We start from the raw sequence: 16295 nt of genomic DNA on the forward strand, positions 1-16295 counted from the left end.
CCTAACAGGCAATCATCCGACTGGCTGGACTTAGAAGATGCTTCTTACCTCGCTTGAAAGATTCACGTTTAGAGACATAAATCGGTATTTCATCAATCAGGGGTACAAGTATGTGATACAAGCTTTAACTTCGATGAGGGCGTTCACCGATTCCTTGCGTCAACTCATTGCACTTTATTGAACTGTATCATATTGTACTCAAATGGATGTGAAATTTTGGCGAAAGGTGTCGCAAATATCAGTAGAAGTAAAGGGAGTTCTCGTCGTAGAACAGAAACGTCCAAACTTCTCGACGCGTTCGCTGCCCGTTCAAACCAGATATCACAAACGAACACCGCCTGGTGCGGGCAGTTCATTAGGTTATGTTATACTAGCTGTGACTGCACCAGATTTTGTGTCAAACACGAACAGATAGACTGCTTTAAAGGAAAGGTAAGAGACGTGCGATGGTGTTCTGAGTCTGACGACAACTACATCTTTTGCTTTGTTTGCGTATCTCCTGATTCAATAGAAGAAGTAAGAATAATAACGAAACCAATAAATCGCATGGAATTGGGTTGTCGATGGGTCTCTAAAAACGGATGCTGGGATAGGTCATGATACACGACGTGCCCTGACGCAACTTTCTAACAGGGAACATGATTGATGAATCCTACCCAAATCTATGAAGTGCATCACTATGGTTGACTTCTGAAAGATTCGCAGTACAACTCCCCTCCTTTTCTCATCATTCGATTGAATACCATTGCGCTAGCTGACACCAAAGAGCAATCACAGGAAGCACTGACAGCAATGTTCTTCCAAGCCTGTATCCCTAGTAACGGGTTCAAGTAATTACAAATCCACTTTAGGTCATGGAATGCATTTCATATCTACTGGTCAGTCGTAAGATGGTACTAAAGTTAAGTCAACAAAAAACCAACTAGCAAAAGAAAATTACACCTACCAGTGGAGTTTGCACAATGGGAGGGACTGCTGGAGTTGAACTTGTTGTTGAGTGTACGCTGAATGATCTTCGATTTGGCGTCCACCTCCAGCTGGAGATGCTTCAGCTTATGCCGCAAATTGCAGTTCTCCTCCTGCACCTCCGACAGACGAGTCAACAGGCCCTAAAGCGGAAGTAGTCACTCGATTCGTGGAAAAAAAGCCAATCATAGCTGAGGCATAATTACGATTGGTCGAGAAGTAACCAATCGCCGTATTGAAACGAATTTTGGCAAAAATCAGCTGCGCGATTGCCAAGGCACATGTAAATTGAATATTGGCGTTCCCATGGTGCGAAAAAGGGACCATGACAACAAAGCATTTGGGGTATAATCAATGTTAAAACCTGATGGCATAATTTTCTGCTGCAATAAAGTAAATTCATAGTAAATTAGACAGTGCCAATTGCATTTAACTCGTTTTCTGATGGATCAAACTCCTCAATATATTTTTGTGCCCACTTCATGCGTTGACACAAGTCACCGAAACTCTGATGCCGCTTAGCACATTGGCCGCCAGGATTTATCTCGAGTGAAATCCAACCACCAGAGCCCAGATGCTTCACTAGCTCAGAATGACACTAATAGGCATTAATTTTTTGGTAAATCAACTGACGTGCAATAAATGAAAGGGCATAGTCACCCCCAGACCGTGTATACCAACAAATTTGATGCAACCACAGCTATCGTAAACGGTATCAAGTCCGCATGTCACGCATACGTGACGGCCAGGATCAGGCAAAAATAGGAAGCCACACGTGCGCGATGCTAGTAGAGAAGGTCAAAGAAAGCATAAGTCTAACAGCCACATTTTAGCGATTTTAACTGGCAATTATATTGCTCATGTGGTTGTATTCTTTCCGCCAGATTTCTAGAGTTGAAATCGCAGAAGGAAACTCAATCTACCTATCACGAATGCTTCTTTTGTAGCACAGAAGTTATTAGCCATTAGATCTCAAAAACATCAAGTCCAGCAAGACCACTAAACCACAAGTGTAAATCAGCGCTTACTAATAAGGGTCGGATCATCTTTTACTGCTTTTACAGGACTCTAGGACCACTCCTCTATGATTCAAATTTAGACATGGAAAATTGAGTATTTGTTCAACAAAAGTCAACAAGACAGATAGAGCCAAAAGACTTAAGCGACTCTTTAATAGGCATTAAACTTGAATTTCAAGACTTGGTGAAATTGCATAATGTGAAACAACTTCTTGCCTTTAAATCCTCCTCCGAGAATAGGGCCTGTTGAAGGTGCCGTGCTTGCTGGTGTTGTGTCTGCGAGGTGGAAGAAGCATCCGGAGCCTCTCCATTATCATTTCCCGCTGTCTGACTACCACCTGAGAAGCTGAATGACTCCACTGAAATCCCATCCAAGTTTTGGTCAGTCGAAGGTATGACAACCAGACTTGATAACGATAGCGCATTTCCCGAGGCTGCACGTTTCGCTGTGCGCAGCGCGGACGCAAGTTGTCGTTGCAGCTCGCGTTGAACTCGCTCCCCCCGTCTCTGCGCCACGTTTAGCTCACTCCGAAGAGCTTCACATTCGCCTTCTAGCCGTTCTACGTCCAGTTCCCGCCGGCTGACTTCCTTAAGCAAGCCCTCTGAAGTTCTCCGCTCAGATTCAAGTGAATCCAACAGTTCTGATACTTTCTTCGCCTTGGCAAACCATTCGGCTACCTCGGCAGAAGTTGCTTCCGTCTGGGTTACAGCCGACGCCCAACCCGATTTAAACGTCTGACAGGCAATGGAGATTGTAGATACCGTAACAGAGGGAGATGGTGTTTGAACGACCGCATCAGTGGTGCTGGAGACGCTATACGTCTCCTCCAGCTGAGCGTTTTCCGCCTGAAGACGCTCACACTCGGCCCGGAGAGTTGAGATTTGTAAATGGAAGGAGGATTCAGCATTGAGGAGGCGTTGACGGAGATGTTGGTTCTCCTTAACTACCGTCGCGATGTCTCCAGCGCGTTGGATAGATGAGAGGCGGCTTTGCAGTTGAGCCAGCTCTCCTGACTGTTGAGCAAGAGTATTTTCTAATGCAATGACCTTTTTCTCGGCTCGAGATAGGTCCTCCTCGGTGGTGTATTTCTGTTTGCGAAGTTCGAGGAATTGGGATTGGAAACGAGCGAACTCTTCGGCTGAGATTGAGGTCTGCATGGTGCTCAGAGCATGGCAATTCACTCTACAAACGAAAAGCGTAAGGACTCAGCATTTTGACAGACATTTTATCTCATGGCCTTTTAGGAATGTTTTGGAGAGAATTGGGGAGTATTTGATGTGTGAGAAAAAAGGAAAGTTAAATCACTAGTACGGATTTCCAATGTGGAAATACTTTTCCCTACATGAAGAAAGCAATCCACAAAGACTTCTGCAGCTAAAAAGCATTATTTGTTAAAAGCTATTAAAGAGTGCCCTCGATCAGATTCTACCAAAATTGGCAAAAATAAAAATGACAGTAATAAATCTAACTGGCCTCAAGTCGTGCCAGACCTCAACAATGCAAGGCTTAATTTCGCAACTCACGATAAATCGACAGAAACGAGTGACAAATTAGTAATGAGGCAGTTAGTAAACCAAAGAATTACGCCAATAATAACCTAAAACCTCTTATTCATGCGTCTTTATATACAGTGAGTTGTACAGCATGCAACACCACGAGTAAACCCAAATAATGCCAGCGCAATCACGTTTCGTGTTGGTAAAAAACATGTACGAAAGTTCAGTTCGGATTTCGGATCTGTATTCTAACATGTCCTTCATATGAAAACGGAGTATAAGGGGCTAGATTTGAAATACTTTACAAACTATGTGGCCATACATTACCAATAATAATGCAGCGAAATACTAGCATAAGTGCACTCCTGACCATCTTATTTATACAGAAAAGGGAACTAAGGAAAGTGTGATCATTTACTAAAAGAGAACTAGCGAAAATTCTATCTTGCCACTTCGGTCTTTAAAGAAAAAAATTGGTCAGAACTTAGTCGTCCATTTGAAGCTCATGATGTTTTTATACTTGAATGATGTAAACTTACTAGATTTACGAACGAATTGTTGCGTATGGATAAAATGAACGACTAATTAACGGTCAACACGCAATGGAATAGTAGTCCGATACACACAAGTAGTGACCTTGACAATCCCGCCTACAAAATATCAATAAAAATTGATGTGGATGTGTAGAGGATTTGCTTATAAGCTAGCAAAGTACAAATTTCGCCAAAATCTAAAAACTGATGCGTTTTTAAAAAAGGCTGGCCACTGATTATTTTCCAAACTGCTGACAGCAAAGCAGGGTGTGTCATAGTTTACTAACTTAAGCTTTAATCCACTGAAGTGGCTGGTTGTCAAGTTAATCAATCTACTTTGCATTTTGTTATTTTAAATTTGTTCTTAGGGTCTCGAACACGGTGTGATGTAGCGTGGTGAGTTAAGGTTTCATTTAACTCCTTATTTGCTTAAGTGAATCCTGGGTCACCGCAGGTTACAATTCTGCACTTCAGCTTTTTAGCCATTCTACACATAAGTCATAACCCCTTCTTCATACTGTTATGTGCTACTGAAGGTTCAGGAAGTGTTCAGACCGCTAACATGGAGCTAGACGTCTACTAGCATGGCTTGGGGGCTAAACATAACTTCGCGTATTTCCAAGGGGCTGGTGTCTTGCAAAACGGATTATCCTACTCGATGCGGTGTTGCGCTCTAAACCTTTGCTGTAGTGTAAGAGGAAATATTTAATTGACTCACAGAAGGCCCAACAAGCCCCTGGCATGCTCCACAAGCCACACCTTTGATCGTAAGTGCAATTTATGAGGCTTAAAGATCCGCGTAATCAGAGTTAAGTGGACGCTAAATGCATTGCCGCTGCAAGTTCTGTTATGTCACGCTGGCATAAACCATTTTAATGAGACATCCCAGACGTTAGGCCTCACTGATTCATTAGGCCCAAAAAACACCACTTTTGCCCAGTACTTGGCTGTGGTCTATCCATCCCCTAGCGCAATTGCACTCGAATAATATAAAAGCTTGACTGTAAAAGCCAGTACTCGTAAGGAAGAACCAGTAAAATGAGAGAAAGAAGCCCCCTAACAATATTAATTATTCTTTTAAAAAGAGGACTTTGTCTATAGAAGAAAAACACATCGACGCTACAGTAGAGGTAGGCAAGAACGAGCAAGGGAGCATGAGGACAAGGAAGTAAGCAATTTGGAGCGTCTACAATAGTCATCTTCTGTCGTATTCCAGCATTAAAAAACGTGGGAAGAACGAATTAAATCAAGACGAAATAAAAGTAGTAAATGCGCCACATTCAGCTGTAAACGAGGAGACACAAAAAGCAAATGATTTGGAGGGCAGGGAAGGACCAATAGACGCAGTACATGACGAAAGACGTCAGCAAAGAATAATGTCAGTGGCGATTGCGAAGTAAAGGAAAAAAATTGTCCAGAACATTAATTACGAAGTAGTAGCTGATGTCGTGGTGGCGGCCCCAGCTGAATCACTGGCTCCTTTCGTTCCGGTGGGTGCCGACTCCTCAGCTTTCTTTTCCTGTTCGGGCTAAAAATAATTACCACTAATTAAATTGTAGTAGACATTAAATTTTACATTACAAAAGGGTTTGCAATAGTCGCGGATTCCTAAGGTCAAAGCTGCCCCCTTACCTCCTTCGGCTTCAATTTCGGGCTAATGACAACTTTTCCGAAATTCTTGCGATCTTGGAGTTTGTGCAAAGCCTCTTTCACCTACAAAATAAAAAAAACATGACAAGTGAAGTCATGCATTATTAACAACCAACTAAGCACTGTCGAAAAGCGTTCACCTCTTCAAAGCTCCATTCACTGTCAACTATAGGCTCAATTTTGCCTTCCACCAGAAGCTGTTGCAATGCCTTCCAGGCTTCGAACACCAATGAGGAGTGATGCTGGCGGAAGAGCATCTGTTTCAATGAGAAGCCGCCAAGACACTTGTTCTCTTCCAACAATTTCAGGGGATTAATGCGATCCATTTGGATCCACTGTATCCACAATGAAAAAAATGCAAACTCATAAGTGCAGATGCTGACAATCATGGTGGTGAGGATTTAAAAGACTTTTAAGCCGTACAAAGTATTGTGATTTACCGATTTGGCAAAATTGAAGAGATTCTTCCTTTCACCGGTGACAAAACTTGAATTGCCTAAAAGTGAGAAGGTTGAGCGCTCATTTTCGTGGACGAGAATCCGACAGAAGAACCCGTCACCAGAGCCTCACAGCTCACAGAAGCGATGTTTTATCGTTAAACAACTACTAGAGTTGTAAAAATGGCATCGCACAACTTTGTGACGGCAGACCCACATATGTGCCGCTGGTGATAAATGTGTCCGGTTAAAGAAACAAAAGCTACAAAGTGGTTGTAGAATGCTGCCTTAGTTTATAGCAATTACAGAGATAATTTTGCTTGATTCACCACGATATCTGCGCCCAAATTTCAACATTGGAGGTGGAAAATGTCAACTTACCGTAGACAATATAGCGACCCAGAGGTTGAAGCAGACCGAGAGATTTGTTGGTGTCTTCACCTGAACGACTGTCCAAGACAACGGTAACGCCATTGGGGTGCTCTCTAGGTAAAAATACACAAAAATGAAAAAGACGCACACTATCAGGGTCATCCAGGTCAAATCGAAGATGTTACAAAACAGAAAAGAGGTTGATTGTAAACCTGCATCCGGCTGCTTTACAAGCCTTAGCCACAGGATTTCCTTTTTATTCTGTGTAGAGCACTTCGCAATCGTTACAATGGTAATGCGACCGTTTTCGGAGCAAGGACTCCACTCTCCATGCTGAGCACACGTGCAAAGGTAGATACAAATTTGTGATCCTGGTACACACACACACACACACCCACAACTTCGGGTTATGATAGAATGCCGTTCCTTGCCCCGTGACGGCGGCTTGACGTGACAACTCTTGCCCTAAGCTCCAAAGACAGCCACCAAGCCAGTTTAAACTGGGTGCTTTCAACTACTACCCTTCAGTGGTCCCACACACTGATGAGGCCTCACAAACCTACTTTTTTACTTCCGCCACGTAATCCTGTGTGCTACCGATGAGTTGTGAGTAGAATTGGTGGAGATTTTCATGCTTGGTGGTTGATGCAGTTCCAATCAGCTTCACATCGGGAATCAATTTGGCCAATTGTCCGATCGCTGTTCCCTGAAGTAAACAAAGCAGAAGTCAATAAGACACTCACGCCGTCACACATATGTGACGTGCTAAAAAACTTTATTTTATGTACTGCGTTAAAAGTTACTTGAGGAACAGCTAACCCATGACAATGAATTTTTCATCCTAATAACTCAGCCACTAATTTAATGGTACATTGCTCTCATCATGCTGCTCTTGAATCCGGTCTTCCAGTCCTTCCTTGGGGTCAAATCAGGCGCTAAAAAATTGCCCGAATTTTGCAATCTTTTAAATAAACGGTTTATCTGCAAAGAAAATTTGTAGGTGATGGGCCAGCCAAAAACGTCTGATGATCTATAGACTACGCTCGCATGTTACAATAAAGTGCGCTCCACTCGGCTGCCAACTGCGGAGTTGACAGCGAAGTTAGGTGTGCATTACGCAACATTCATTTTCAAGGAGCGTAAATGAGCACGACGCCTCGAAGCACTTCATAGGATGGTTTTTAAAGATTGTTTAAATAGAATAAGTGTGAATATGAAAAAAGTTTTCAATTTTCCTCGTTCTGCTCCTCATTACTAGCTGAGCAGACTCACAGACTCCGACCCCAGATTAGGAAGGCGCATTCAATCACGTGGGCTTGGATAGTGATTACTGGGTTCTGGTCACCTCAAAGTCGTCCGATCCGTTCACCGACCAGACAAGTAGCAGGTGAAGACAAGTGTGAGGCAATGTTAGCGCCTAGATGTCGGAGCGTTAGTCCCACCGTACTTCGAATTCCATTCCTCGGCTTTTTGGGACCCCGTACCAAAAAAGTGGTGGTTAAATCTAACTAGCCCGGCTACAGAGGTGCAGAAGCTTCTCCCTTCTCATTTTTGAAGATTGTTCAACAAATTGGTTTGTGGAAGATGTATCGGTGATGGGAGTGGCTATAACCCCAGAAAAACAAAACTCACTCCCGATTCGTATACATTTCTCGCCGGACGCTCTCTGGCCTGGTAGCTAATAGTGTGAAGACACAACATAGATGCACTGATACGCGCTTAAGGTCAAGGTCATTCGGACCGATGGAAATAAGCCTAAAGGACGACCACCCGCGCACACCAGACCACAACAGGTACGAACCCACACACCGTAGCCTCGGTGTGCCCGCCTTGTTGGTAGTAAGGGCCAATTTCGAAGACCTCAACGACGATACCAATCTACGACCTCATGGAGGTGCAGTCTTGAGCTCCTCTGCCCTGTTCATTCCCTTAAAAGTAGAATTAGGTGTTCAGTACAAAAATTCAATTCGGGTGAGGAAATCCAAAGCGGCAGACATTGGAGAGGCTTCAGGAACTGGCCGCCAAACGGCGATATTTTCCCGATTCCAAACCGTCAACCAGAATCTTCTCAAGAGCATCTTCATTCATACCTGTGTCTACGAAAGGGAGAGGGGATCTCAAATCCTCAGAAAGAAATTCTGAGGGCTCTCTCAAGAAGTAATGCAAAGTGCCGAGGAACTAGGTCCGTAAAAAGGTCATCTATGGAATCGTTCTTGTTCATTTAAAAAGAAGCTGGTTCCACAGTTCACAGCAAGTAGATGCGTCCTTGTACTGGGTGTGTGAAGCTACTCCACTTCAACAATCCTTCGGGTTCATTAGGGCACTCACAAATTTGCAAGTAGGCTTTGTGACTGCCTTCCCACCCCCATCTCTCCAGTTGGAACCGACTGATCCCTGATGAAATAAGGCAGTCAAGAAAGTTCGTGAAAGCTAAGTGTCAGCTGAAGTGCCCTTTGCAGGCGAGGCACAAATTGGCTCCGAGTCCCACTTTTCCAAAAGGCTTTGTCTCGAGAAGTAAGCAACCACACCCAGCCCTAACCGCCTCTGCTTCATTTACGGCACCATTTGGTACATGTGACAATCATTGCTTGGAAAAATATTATCCGAGGACTACAGAGAATGGAAAAGTACCCGCCTAACCCCCCCCCTCCCTCCATCCCCTTAGTGTGAACCCTTTCCAAAGACAGCTTTTGTAGCGGTAGAAGTCCTACACAAAGAGGAATCGCTAGCCTTACACTAAGGCGTTTCGATATGGTCACGCAATCTTTCAACATCATAAAAAGTGGACGGTCTTTATGCCAGGGGTCTATCTAACCCCTGGTGACTCATCACTGGAATTAGTGTTCAGAGGGTACGCTCTGCCACCATCGCCCCTTTTCCCAACACACCTTCGCCCGAATTTGACAAGCAGACAGACTGGAATCCCACCAGATTTAGCCGAGACTTTATGACTTGAGGGTTCAAAATAACAACAAATGCTACAGAACACATAAGCAGTCGCACTTTACAAGCCCCTGGCAGTTACAACAGATCAGTGCAACAGGCTCTACCGAAAACGTCAGAAAAAAAATTTCTGGTCACTGGGGAAAGTGTCAAGCCTTGGTGCACCATGCCTCGATTTCAGGCCTAAAGTATGGTCAGTCAGCAACGCTTGACAAGCACGGCGTTCCCAAAAACGGAAGCGTGAAATGCTCCTCCTACTTATGCCAATTTAAAAATGAATGGCGGCACGGGCAGGAAACGACCATAGAAACGTCCGTGCAGGCCAAAATTAGGCTTAGCTACTAGAAAGGTAGAGAAGCTACAGGCAACTGAGCACTTACAACACCACCACCAGCAGAATGGACCAAAACAATGTCACCGGACCGAACACACGCGACGTTGTGAAGCAGTAGATAGGCGGGCAGGTAGGACATGAGGAATGCGGCAGCCTGATTGGCTGATAGTGAGGTGGGTTTGTGCAGGACCAAAGCTAACGGTGCTGCGTTGCCGGGAGCCTCCATGTGCTCAGCTCCACTTTCACTTGGCTCTTCTGGAATAGCTCGAACCACTAGGTGCTCCGTCCAGGCTCCATTGTCGCAAAGCACGATTACTTCGTCACCAACCTGGAATGTCGTAAAATCGATAAAGTAGAACCGTTCGTTTGGTTGCTGAAAGGGGTAACACCACTACCCACGTCATGCATATAACGTTCGGACTGTTCTATCTGTGTTCAGTGCCTTAAAAGTATGTAATGCGCGTTTTTCTGGTAGTTTAAGGTAGGCGATTGCAGTAAATCGAGTGTCACGGGCAGACTGGCTGTGGTACACCCCTTCGGCCAACAACAGGAAAATCGGTTCCGTCCCCTCAAGCGTCACTGGCGTAAGAGGTTCGAAGCCATCGCCATTGCTGGGAGTGAAAACCCGTGGCAGAGAGGCTACTACGACAGCATGACACGCCACGGCTGTTATAGAAAGCCAGCACACATTCCACGGAATAGTCGACACATCGATAAGTAAGGTGGCAGGTAACAATAAGCGGAGGTATAAAACCCAAATCCGCAGGTATCTGCTAGCATCAGTAGGCGCCTCCAAGCACAGTACAGTGAGACATGCGAAAGGGGTAGACGTTTCCCACTCCGCCAGTCTGTCAGCAATGATGGTTCATGGCCGACCGGCAGAGGAGTCAATTTTGTCAACAATCAGCTGGTGTATGGAATGGACGTACGATCTGCGGTGGGTCAACATTGCGGAGGAGGGGAATTCCGTCGAGGGAACAGTGAATACAACCACTCGCAGTATTAAAAGTGATGGTGCACGCTGAGTGCCACGGCGTGAGGAGTGGCCTGGCAGACCTTTCTACGGAGGAGGTGTAATCCAGGCTCCACGTAATAAAAAATCGTTGCCTCCCGCACCTCCTCACCTCTGCCACCTCCCACTTCGACACCCCCCAGTAGATTGGACCGTAAAGTATCAGGCCGGAGTCCACACTTTTCGCGATCAGACATAACAAGCTACCACCACCCTCCCTCCCCCCCCCCGCCTTCCGTCGGTCGTCTGGACCGTCATTAAGTGTTTATTGTCACCATAAAGATTAAAATCTGGAAAGGAGAAACTTATTGCAAAATATTTTGAATTCGTTTTAACATTCAGCTGCTGCCTTCTTTCTTTAGCCTCTCTCGGGAGCATTCAAGTCGCCCTCAAACGAAGAATGTAGCGATCACAATTGCACCTTATTAAAGGCGCAGTATCGAGTTAAATTATTCATGACACTCTCAAATACGCTAGTCGTGCTTTGCTGTGTCATTATTTGCCATTTAAAGTGATTTCTTCAGGCTCCGTCGTGTGTTGCTCCCATTCCAACCTCACCATGTTAATAATACACCCTCTTCCAGAGTTTTTAGGGAGGACTCAGGGGGCGATATTAGTGGCAGCGTTGGGGAACTTACCTCCCAACGAACAACAAACGGCACAGAAGGTGAGAGACCGATGTGGATGGCTGAATCGGCGGAGACCCACAAGGGAAGGGTTATTGGAATCACGTTGGCATGTAAACAACCACTTTAATCTTGAGTTCTGCGTCTCGGTCGGCAGTGGAGCCAGACCGGATGTGAATGGATCACAATGGCCAAAAATAGGCCTATTACCAATTGTATGAAATTTGTAAGGACGCTAGTCATCACAGTTCTGGGATATCAGAGCACTCGTTTCATCCCGGAGCTACTGATAGTAGATGTGAGTAGTATAATCAACTCACCTTAAATTTCGTCACCCCTTCACCAACTTCAGCAACCTTTCCACAGCACTCGCTGCCCATAACGAAGGGGGGCTTGCCGAGAAAATCAAGCAGTCCCTGACGCATCATCAAGTCCTGAAATCCAACACCACTACAAGGCAAAAATACGGTCTGAAAAGCCCTTCGGAAGGGATAAGCAATGACAGATGGCATTTAAGCGTGTCCTGTGACCACTCCTCTTCGAAGAGCCAGCTATTTGGCACGAGTTATCATCCTGGAGTGAAGTTGGTCACGAGACTTGTGGGTGAGACGTAGCAGAGGGGATGTTGAGGACGCAAGCATTGGGAGCAAATATTCATATCTACGGAGCCGGGTGCCCACTACATCACACCTCGCGAAAAACTGTCTGCTTTGAGTAAGGCACACCACAGGCGCAAAACAGAATTGCGAAAAATTTATCCACTCAATACACCTGGAGGGCATATAAGAGGAACTTCTTTCTGAAGAACAGCCAGGACCGGTGAATCAGTGGGACGAATGCGCTATTCATACGCAATGACCCATGACCTTATAACTCACAGCCTAAGGCTTGAATGTAAAAGGATTCCCACTTTTATTAGATTGGGGGGAAGAGGGAGAAGAGAGGTATTACCTCATTTTTGTAGCCGTCCAACGACCTTGTTTAAATGCCCCGGAAATTAGTCGTCACCACCTGAGGTGGAGGGGCTCCTGTCACATGCTAGAGAACTGGCGGAAGATGGCGGTTCTTACCGGTGGAGACGACTCCATTTACAACAGAATTGACACTTAGCATTGAAGTCGTTTTTTAAATCAAAAAGTGTTGTCCGAATATCGCCGTAATTCAAGGGAGTTTGCCATTCAAATCAAAACGGGACTTTCCCATACACCCCTGCGTATCTCTTAACCAACATCTGGAACACTCGGGCATGGGGAGGTGTGTGGGTGCAGCTGAAATCCCCACCCCTCCCCCCTTTCCTCACTCGGCCATCAGTCAACAGAAAAAATCTGTCCTTCTAATCAGCGAGTCTCCACATTCCCAAAGCGTCTGTTCACCCACTGTTCCTGCCGAAAATAGATCTCGGCCATGCGTTACTCGGTTGGCCAGGATTAGGCGAGTGCCCAAGCGCTGAAGTAAATATTTAACAATGAACTCCTCTGAGCACTTGAAGAGCAGAACGTCTCCAAATTTAAGCACTTTTTGCAACCAAGTGGCGCGGTATGCGATTGTATGCATGGAAGGAATTTTTGCCAACGCCAAGCATGGGGAAATCTTTCGCCTCCTACCAACTTGGAAAAGGTCGTAAAAACAGCACCATTCAAGGTTTGATTAATGACGTTGTCGCAGTGAGATCAAACACAACCTACAAAATGTCATCCACGGAAAGCCCATAAACAAAAACAGCAGCATTTCCATCAACCTATTCAGCGAGCTGGCGCGTTCTATCTGCCAGCAGAGTGGAGTTTACTGAACACCACGGCTAACCGTCTGGCCCTGTACTCTCGGGTAACCGCTACATTAGCGAAAGTACAGCCAAGACACACCATGACCTCTGATGACTACCACTGCTGCGAGGGGAGGGAAGCGTATCACAACACCTACTTTTGGAAATTTCATTGGCTCCTAAAACCAAGGGCATACCTGCAATAGAGATAGGTAGGGAAGAGGGGGGGCGGGACAGAAGGAATGCTCAACACTGATTGGACATTACCGTTGTACATACTTCTTCTCACATGTGTACCCATAGTGGGCAACGTGCGCAGAAAAGCGGAGAGAAGGAGAGAGAGAGAGAGGGTGAAAGCGAGAGGAGGAATCAATAATTTGCGCCCGAGACCCTCATAAAAAGACTACTAATTTGAAAAAAAAAATCGCTACAGAATTAAATGTCTTGTCGCTGGCTTACCCTGGACAAAATGGCAACTTTCAGTTAACAAAGCACCCCGGTAAATCGAAATTTTGGCATCAAGATCCGGAGCGGGATAATGGAAAAAATCGATAAGTGACCTGAGCACAGTTCATGTGACGATCAACGTGAGTTGTGATTGGTCCTTCCCAAAAGGACTGCACGAGGGTACTGGAAAATGTCCACCACAAAAAAAACTATTGTGATAGCTGAACCGCATCGAGAAAAATTTTCAAAAAACGCTTAGCCAAGTGGACAATGAATCACCCAGCCCAGGATGTGACATTTCCAAGACATGACTCACCCCATTCCCATTCAGTATAATTTTTCTTTTTACATAACCTCCGCTTACCAGGCTTCCACCTCTACAGCAATTTCGCCTTTTCCGACAGTCCTTTGGTCCTTCAACTGAACACGAAGGTACTTGGGCCCACCGAACCCGGTGAGAAGGACGCATTTCGTTTGCTTCACTGGAGGTGCTGATGTGGTTGGTGCTTCAGTTTCCTTGCTGCCTTCACCCTCTGGAGCGTTGGCTCCAGCAACAGGGGGGTTGGTACCTTCACCTTCAGTGGTCATTGCGATGAAAGAAAAGTCGATCAGACGTGAAAGAGAGAGAAAACTAACAAGAACGGGCAGAGGTGGTGAGAGACAACCTCGGACACGAGCGCGTGAACGTGTGTGTATGTAGGTGCATGCATGAGCGGTAATCACAGGCTCTATCGCTGTCTTCTCGTCCACTGATTGGTGGGCCATTGCAGCTGCTGATTGGTCAATGTGGATAAGAGGGTCTGTCATTAGGCGGCTTCCAGGGTATTGGCGTTTTTCAGCCCCAACGGTGTGGGCGATATCGCAAAAGTCTTGTCATTACTAAAACATCCCCAAGAAAGTGTTTTATGTGTTTCCAAATATTATGGTTTGATTTAGGGCATGCAGCTTTAGGTTTCTTGAGTGGAAATACGTGACCATTGGGCAGGAGGTACACTTGCAACATTTTAGCCACTTAAGAGCCATAAAGGGTAAAATTTTGTGCTTCACTTAATGGGATTCAACACTTTCTTCATTATAACTTGTTTAGAGAAATGCGTAAGGCTTCAAACTGACCATCAACTACACCGAGACTGCCCTGAAGATATAATACTAGGGCAGAATGCGTATTATCAACTTACAGAAGGGTTGGAGGAGCTATTTGCGTGGCCTGGATGCCAGGCTGCTAAGCGGGTGGCCCCAAGTGACCCCTTACCAAAACTGGGTGCTAAACAAGCAATCAACCTATCACACTATGGACTCGTGGTGGAGGAAATTGGGGTTTGAGGGGAGATTGTTTTCCATTTTCAGCCGATTTGTAACCGGTAGCGCCAATCTTTAGAAGTTCGGCCACACTGCCCCGTGGCCGAGTGAAATAAAGACCCCACTCGATTGCCCTCGCACATTGCAACAGATAGCAAAACGCTACATGACTTTAAGTGAGTGACTTCTTTCCATTGTCCAGAATAAAAAAAGAGGAGGAAATCCGCGGGCTAATACTTTTCCACCTTGTGGTAAAAGGAAAGAGCGTTTGTTTAAGCCGACTTAGAGAGGCGGTGGAGGGCTAGGTAGGACCAGTTTTTCAGCTTCTAGAGTGGAGTGGGACCGATATTTTTTAAAGAGAATTATTTCAAAACCACTTTTAAGACGTCTTCATTGAATTCTATGTTCTTCTGTTCGTTTTCATTGTTCCGAAGACACTGGTTGCCATGACTGCCCAGTAGGCCCTAAATAGGAAGTTTCACCAAAAAATTAGCAAAATTTTGCTTTAAATAGCTATTTTGTTGGATTTTTTTTCCGGTAGCGCAAGGGCTTCTCACCTTGGAGGACTTGATTAGGCGGTTCTTTTGAAGTCTACCTCGGCCAATCAATCTGCGGTCCTTCATCGCCTAAGTTACTTCCCATAAAAGTGAAATATTGCCTTAAAAAGTCTTCTTTTTTATGCAAAACGTAAAAGATGAAATGATATCAAATTCGCTTAAACGGTTGTAAAGTATGGGCGGAGGGCGAAATACGGACTGGAGGGTGTTCGAAGCTGTGGATGCCTTTGTCGTGGGCTCTGTCGCCGTGCTTGTCAGCTCGTAACCCGCCCTCCCCCTTCTTCCTGGTCTAGCTATTCGAAATCCGTGACTAGATGGGGCAACTGATGGGATTAAAGCTGCTTAACCTCCCTCTTTCCACCTCCTCCGGTTGCATATGCATTCACCCACCCATTTAGCTTTCTATTTTTGCCTGTTTGTTTTGAAATTTCTCTTTTAAACCGTTTAGTCTGTTCATAGGGGATCCTTTAAGCAGCCCTACTTGCCGCCGATGGCGTAGGGGAGGAACTTGATGCTTTCCTACACACACCTACAACACCAGCGTGACAGGTCACGCTAAAGCGAAGTGACAGCCCATGTGTCAGGCAGGGCTAGTCACATAACCGACTTTCGCTAAATTCTTGCGCCACTTCTGTCGTCTCTACCATTTGACAGCATGAAGAATCCCTTTAAAAATGAGGAAATATTGTGGAAGCACCCGTACAGAAGCATATATGCTACTCTTCGGGCCTTCGTAACCTACAGCTGCGATAGATATTCATCTCAAGGAATTGCAGAGTTGCAGGAGGCATTTCTCACCATCTTGATAAATAAAAGGGTCCTAAGTAATTATTCTACAGTT

At 45.3% G+C, this 16295-nt stretch overlaps 2 protein-coding genes across 2 annotated transcripts in view; both read right to left on the minus strand. All coding sequences in view use genetic code 11, as the record gives it.

Moving 5' to 3' along the window:
• The window catches only part of EGR_03317 (GRIP1-associated protein), a gene marked incomplete at both ends in the record, with an annotated part of 5222 nt that extends 1233 nt beyond the window's left edge, over window positions 1–3989 (minus strand). The window contains 4 exons of the mRNA XM_024492566.1: window positions 947–1109; window positions 1627–1751; window positions 2195–3168; window positions 3967–3989. Of these exons, the coding sequence (XP_024352967.1) occupies window positions 947–1109; window positions 1627–1751; window positions 2195–3168; window positions 3967–3989 (1285 nt within the window). The remainder of the gene's footprint in view (window positions 1–946; window positions 1110–1626; window positions 1752–2194; window positions 3169–3966) is intronic.
• Window positions 3990–5441: 1452 nt separating this feature from the next.
• EGR_03318 (Synaptic vesicle membrane protein VAT-1-like protein) lies at window positions 5442–14363 on the minus strand (the record flags this gene model as incomplete). The annotated part of the gene is made up of 9 exons (XM_024492567.1): window positions 5442–5543; window positions 5648–5728; window positions 5806–6000; window positions 6106–6161; window positions 6484–6587; window positions 7038–7180; window positions 9798–10079; window positions 11710–11839; window positions 13963–14363. 9 exons carry the CDS (start codon window positions 14361–14363, stop codon window positions 5442–5444), a joined length of 1494 nt encoding a protein of 497 aa, XP_024352968.1.
• Between the last annotated feature and the right edge of the window lie 1932 nt (window positions 14364–16295).

The sequence above is a fragment of the Echinococcus granulosus genome, assembly GCF_000524195.1.
Source record: "Echinococcus granulosus chromosome Unknown EG_S00017, whole genome shotgun sequence".
In the NCBI taxonomy this organism is placed as follows: Eukaryota; Metazoa; Platyhelminthes; class Cestoda; order Cyclophyllidea; family Taeniidae; genus Echinococcus; species Echinococcus granulosus.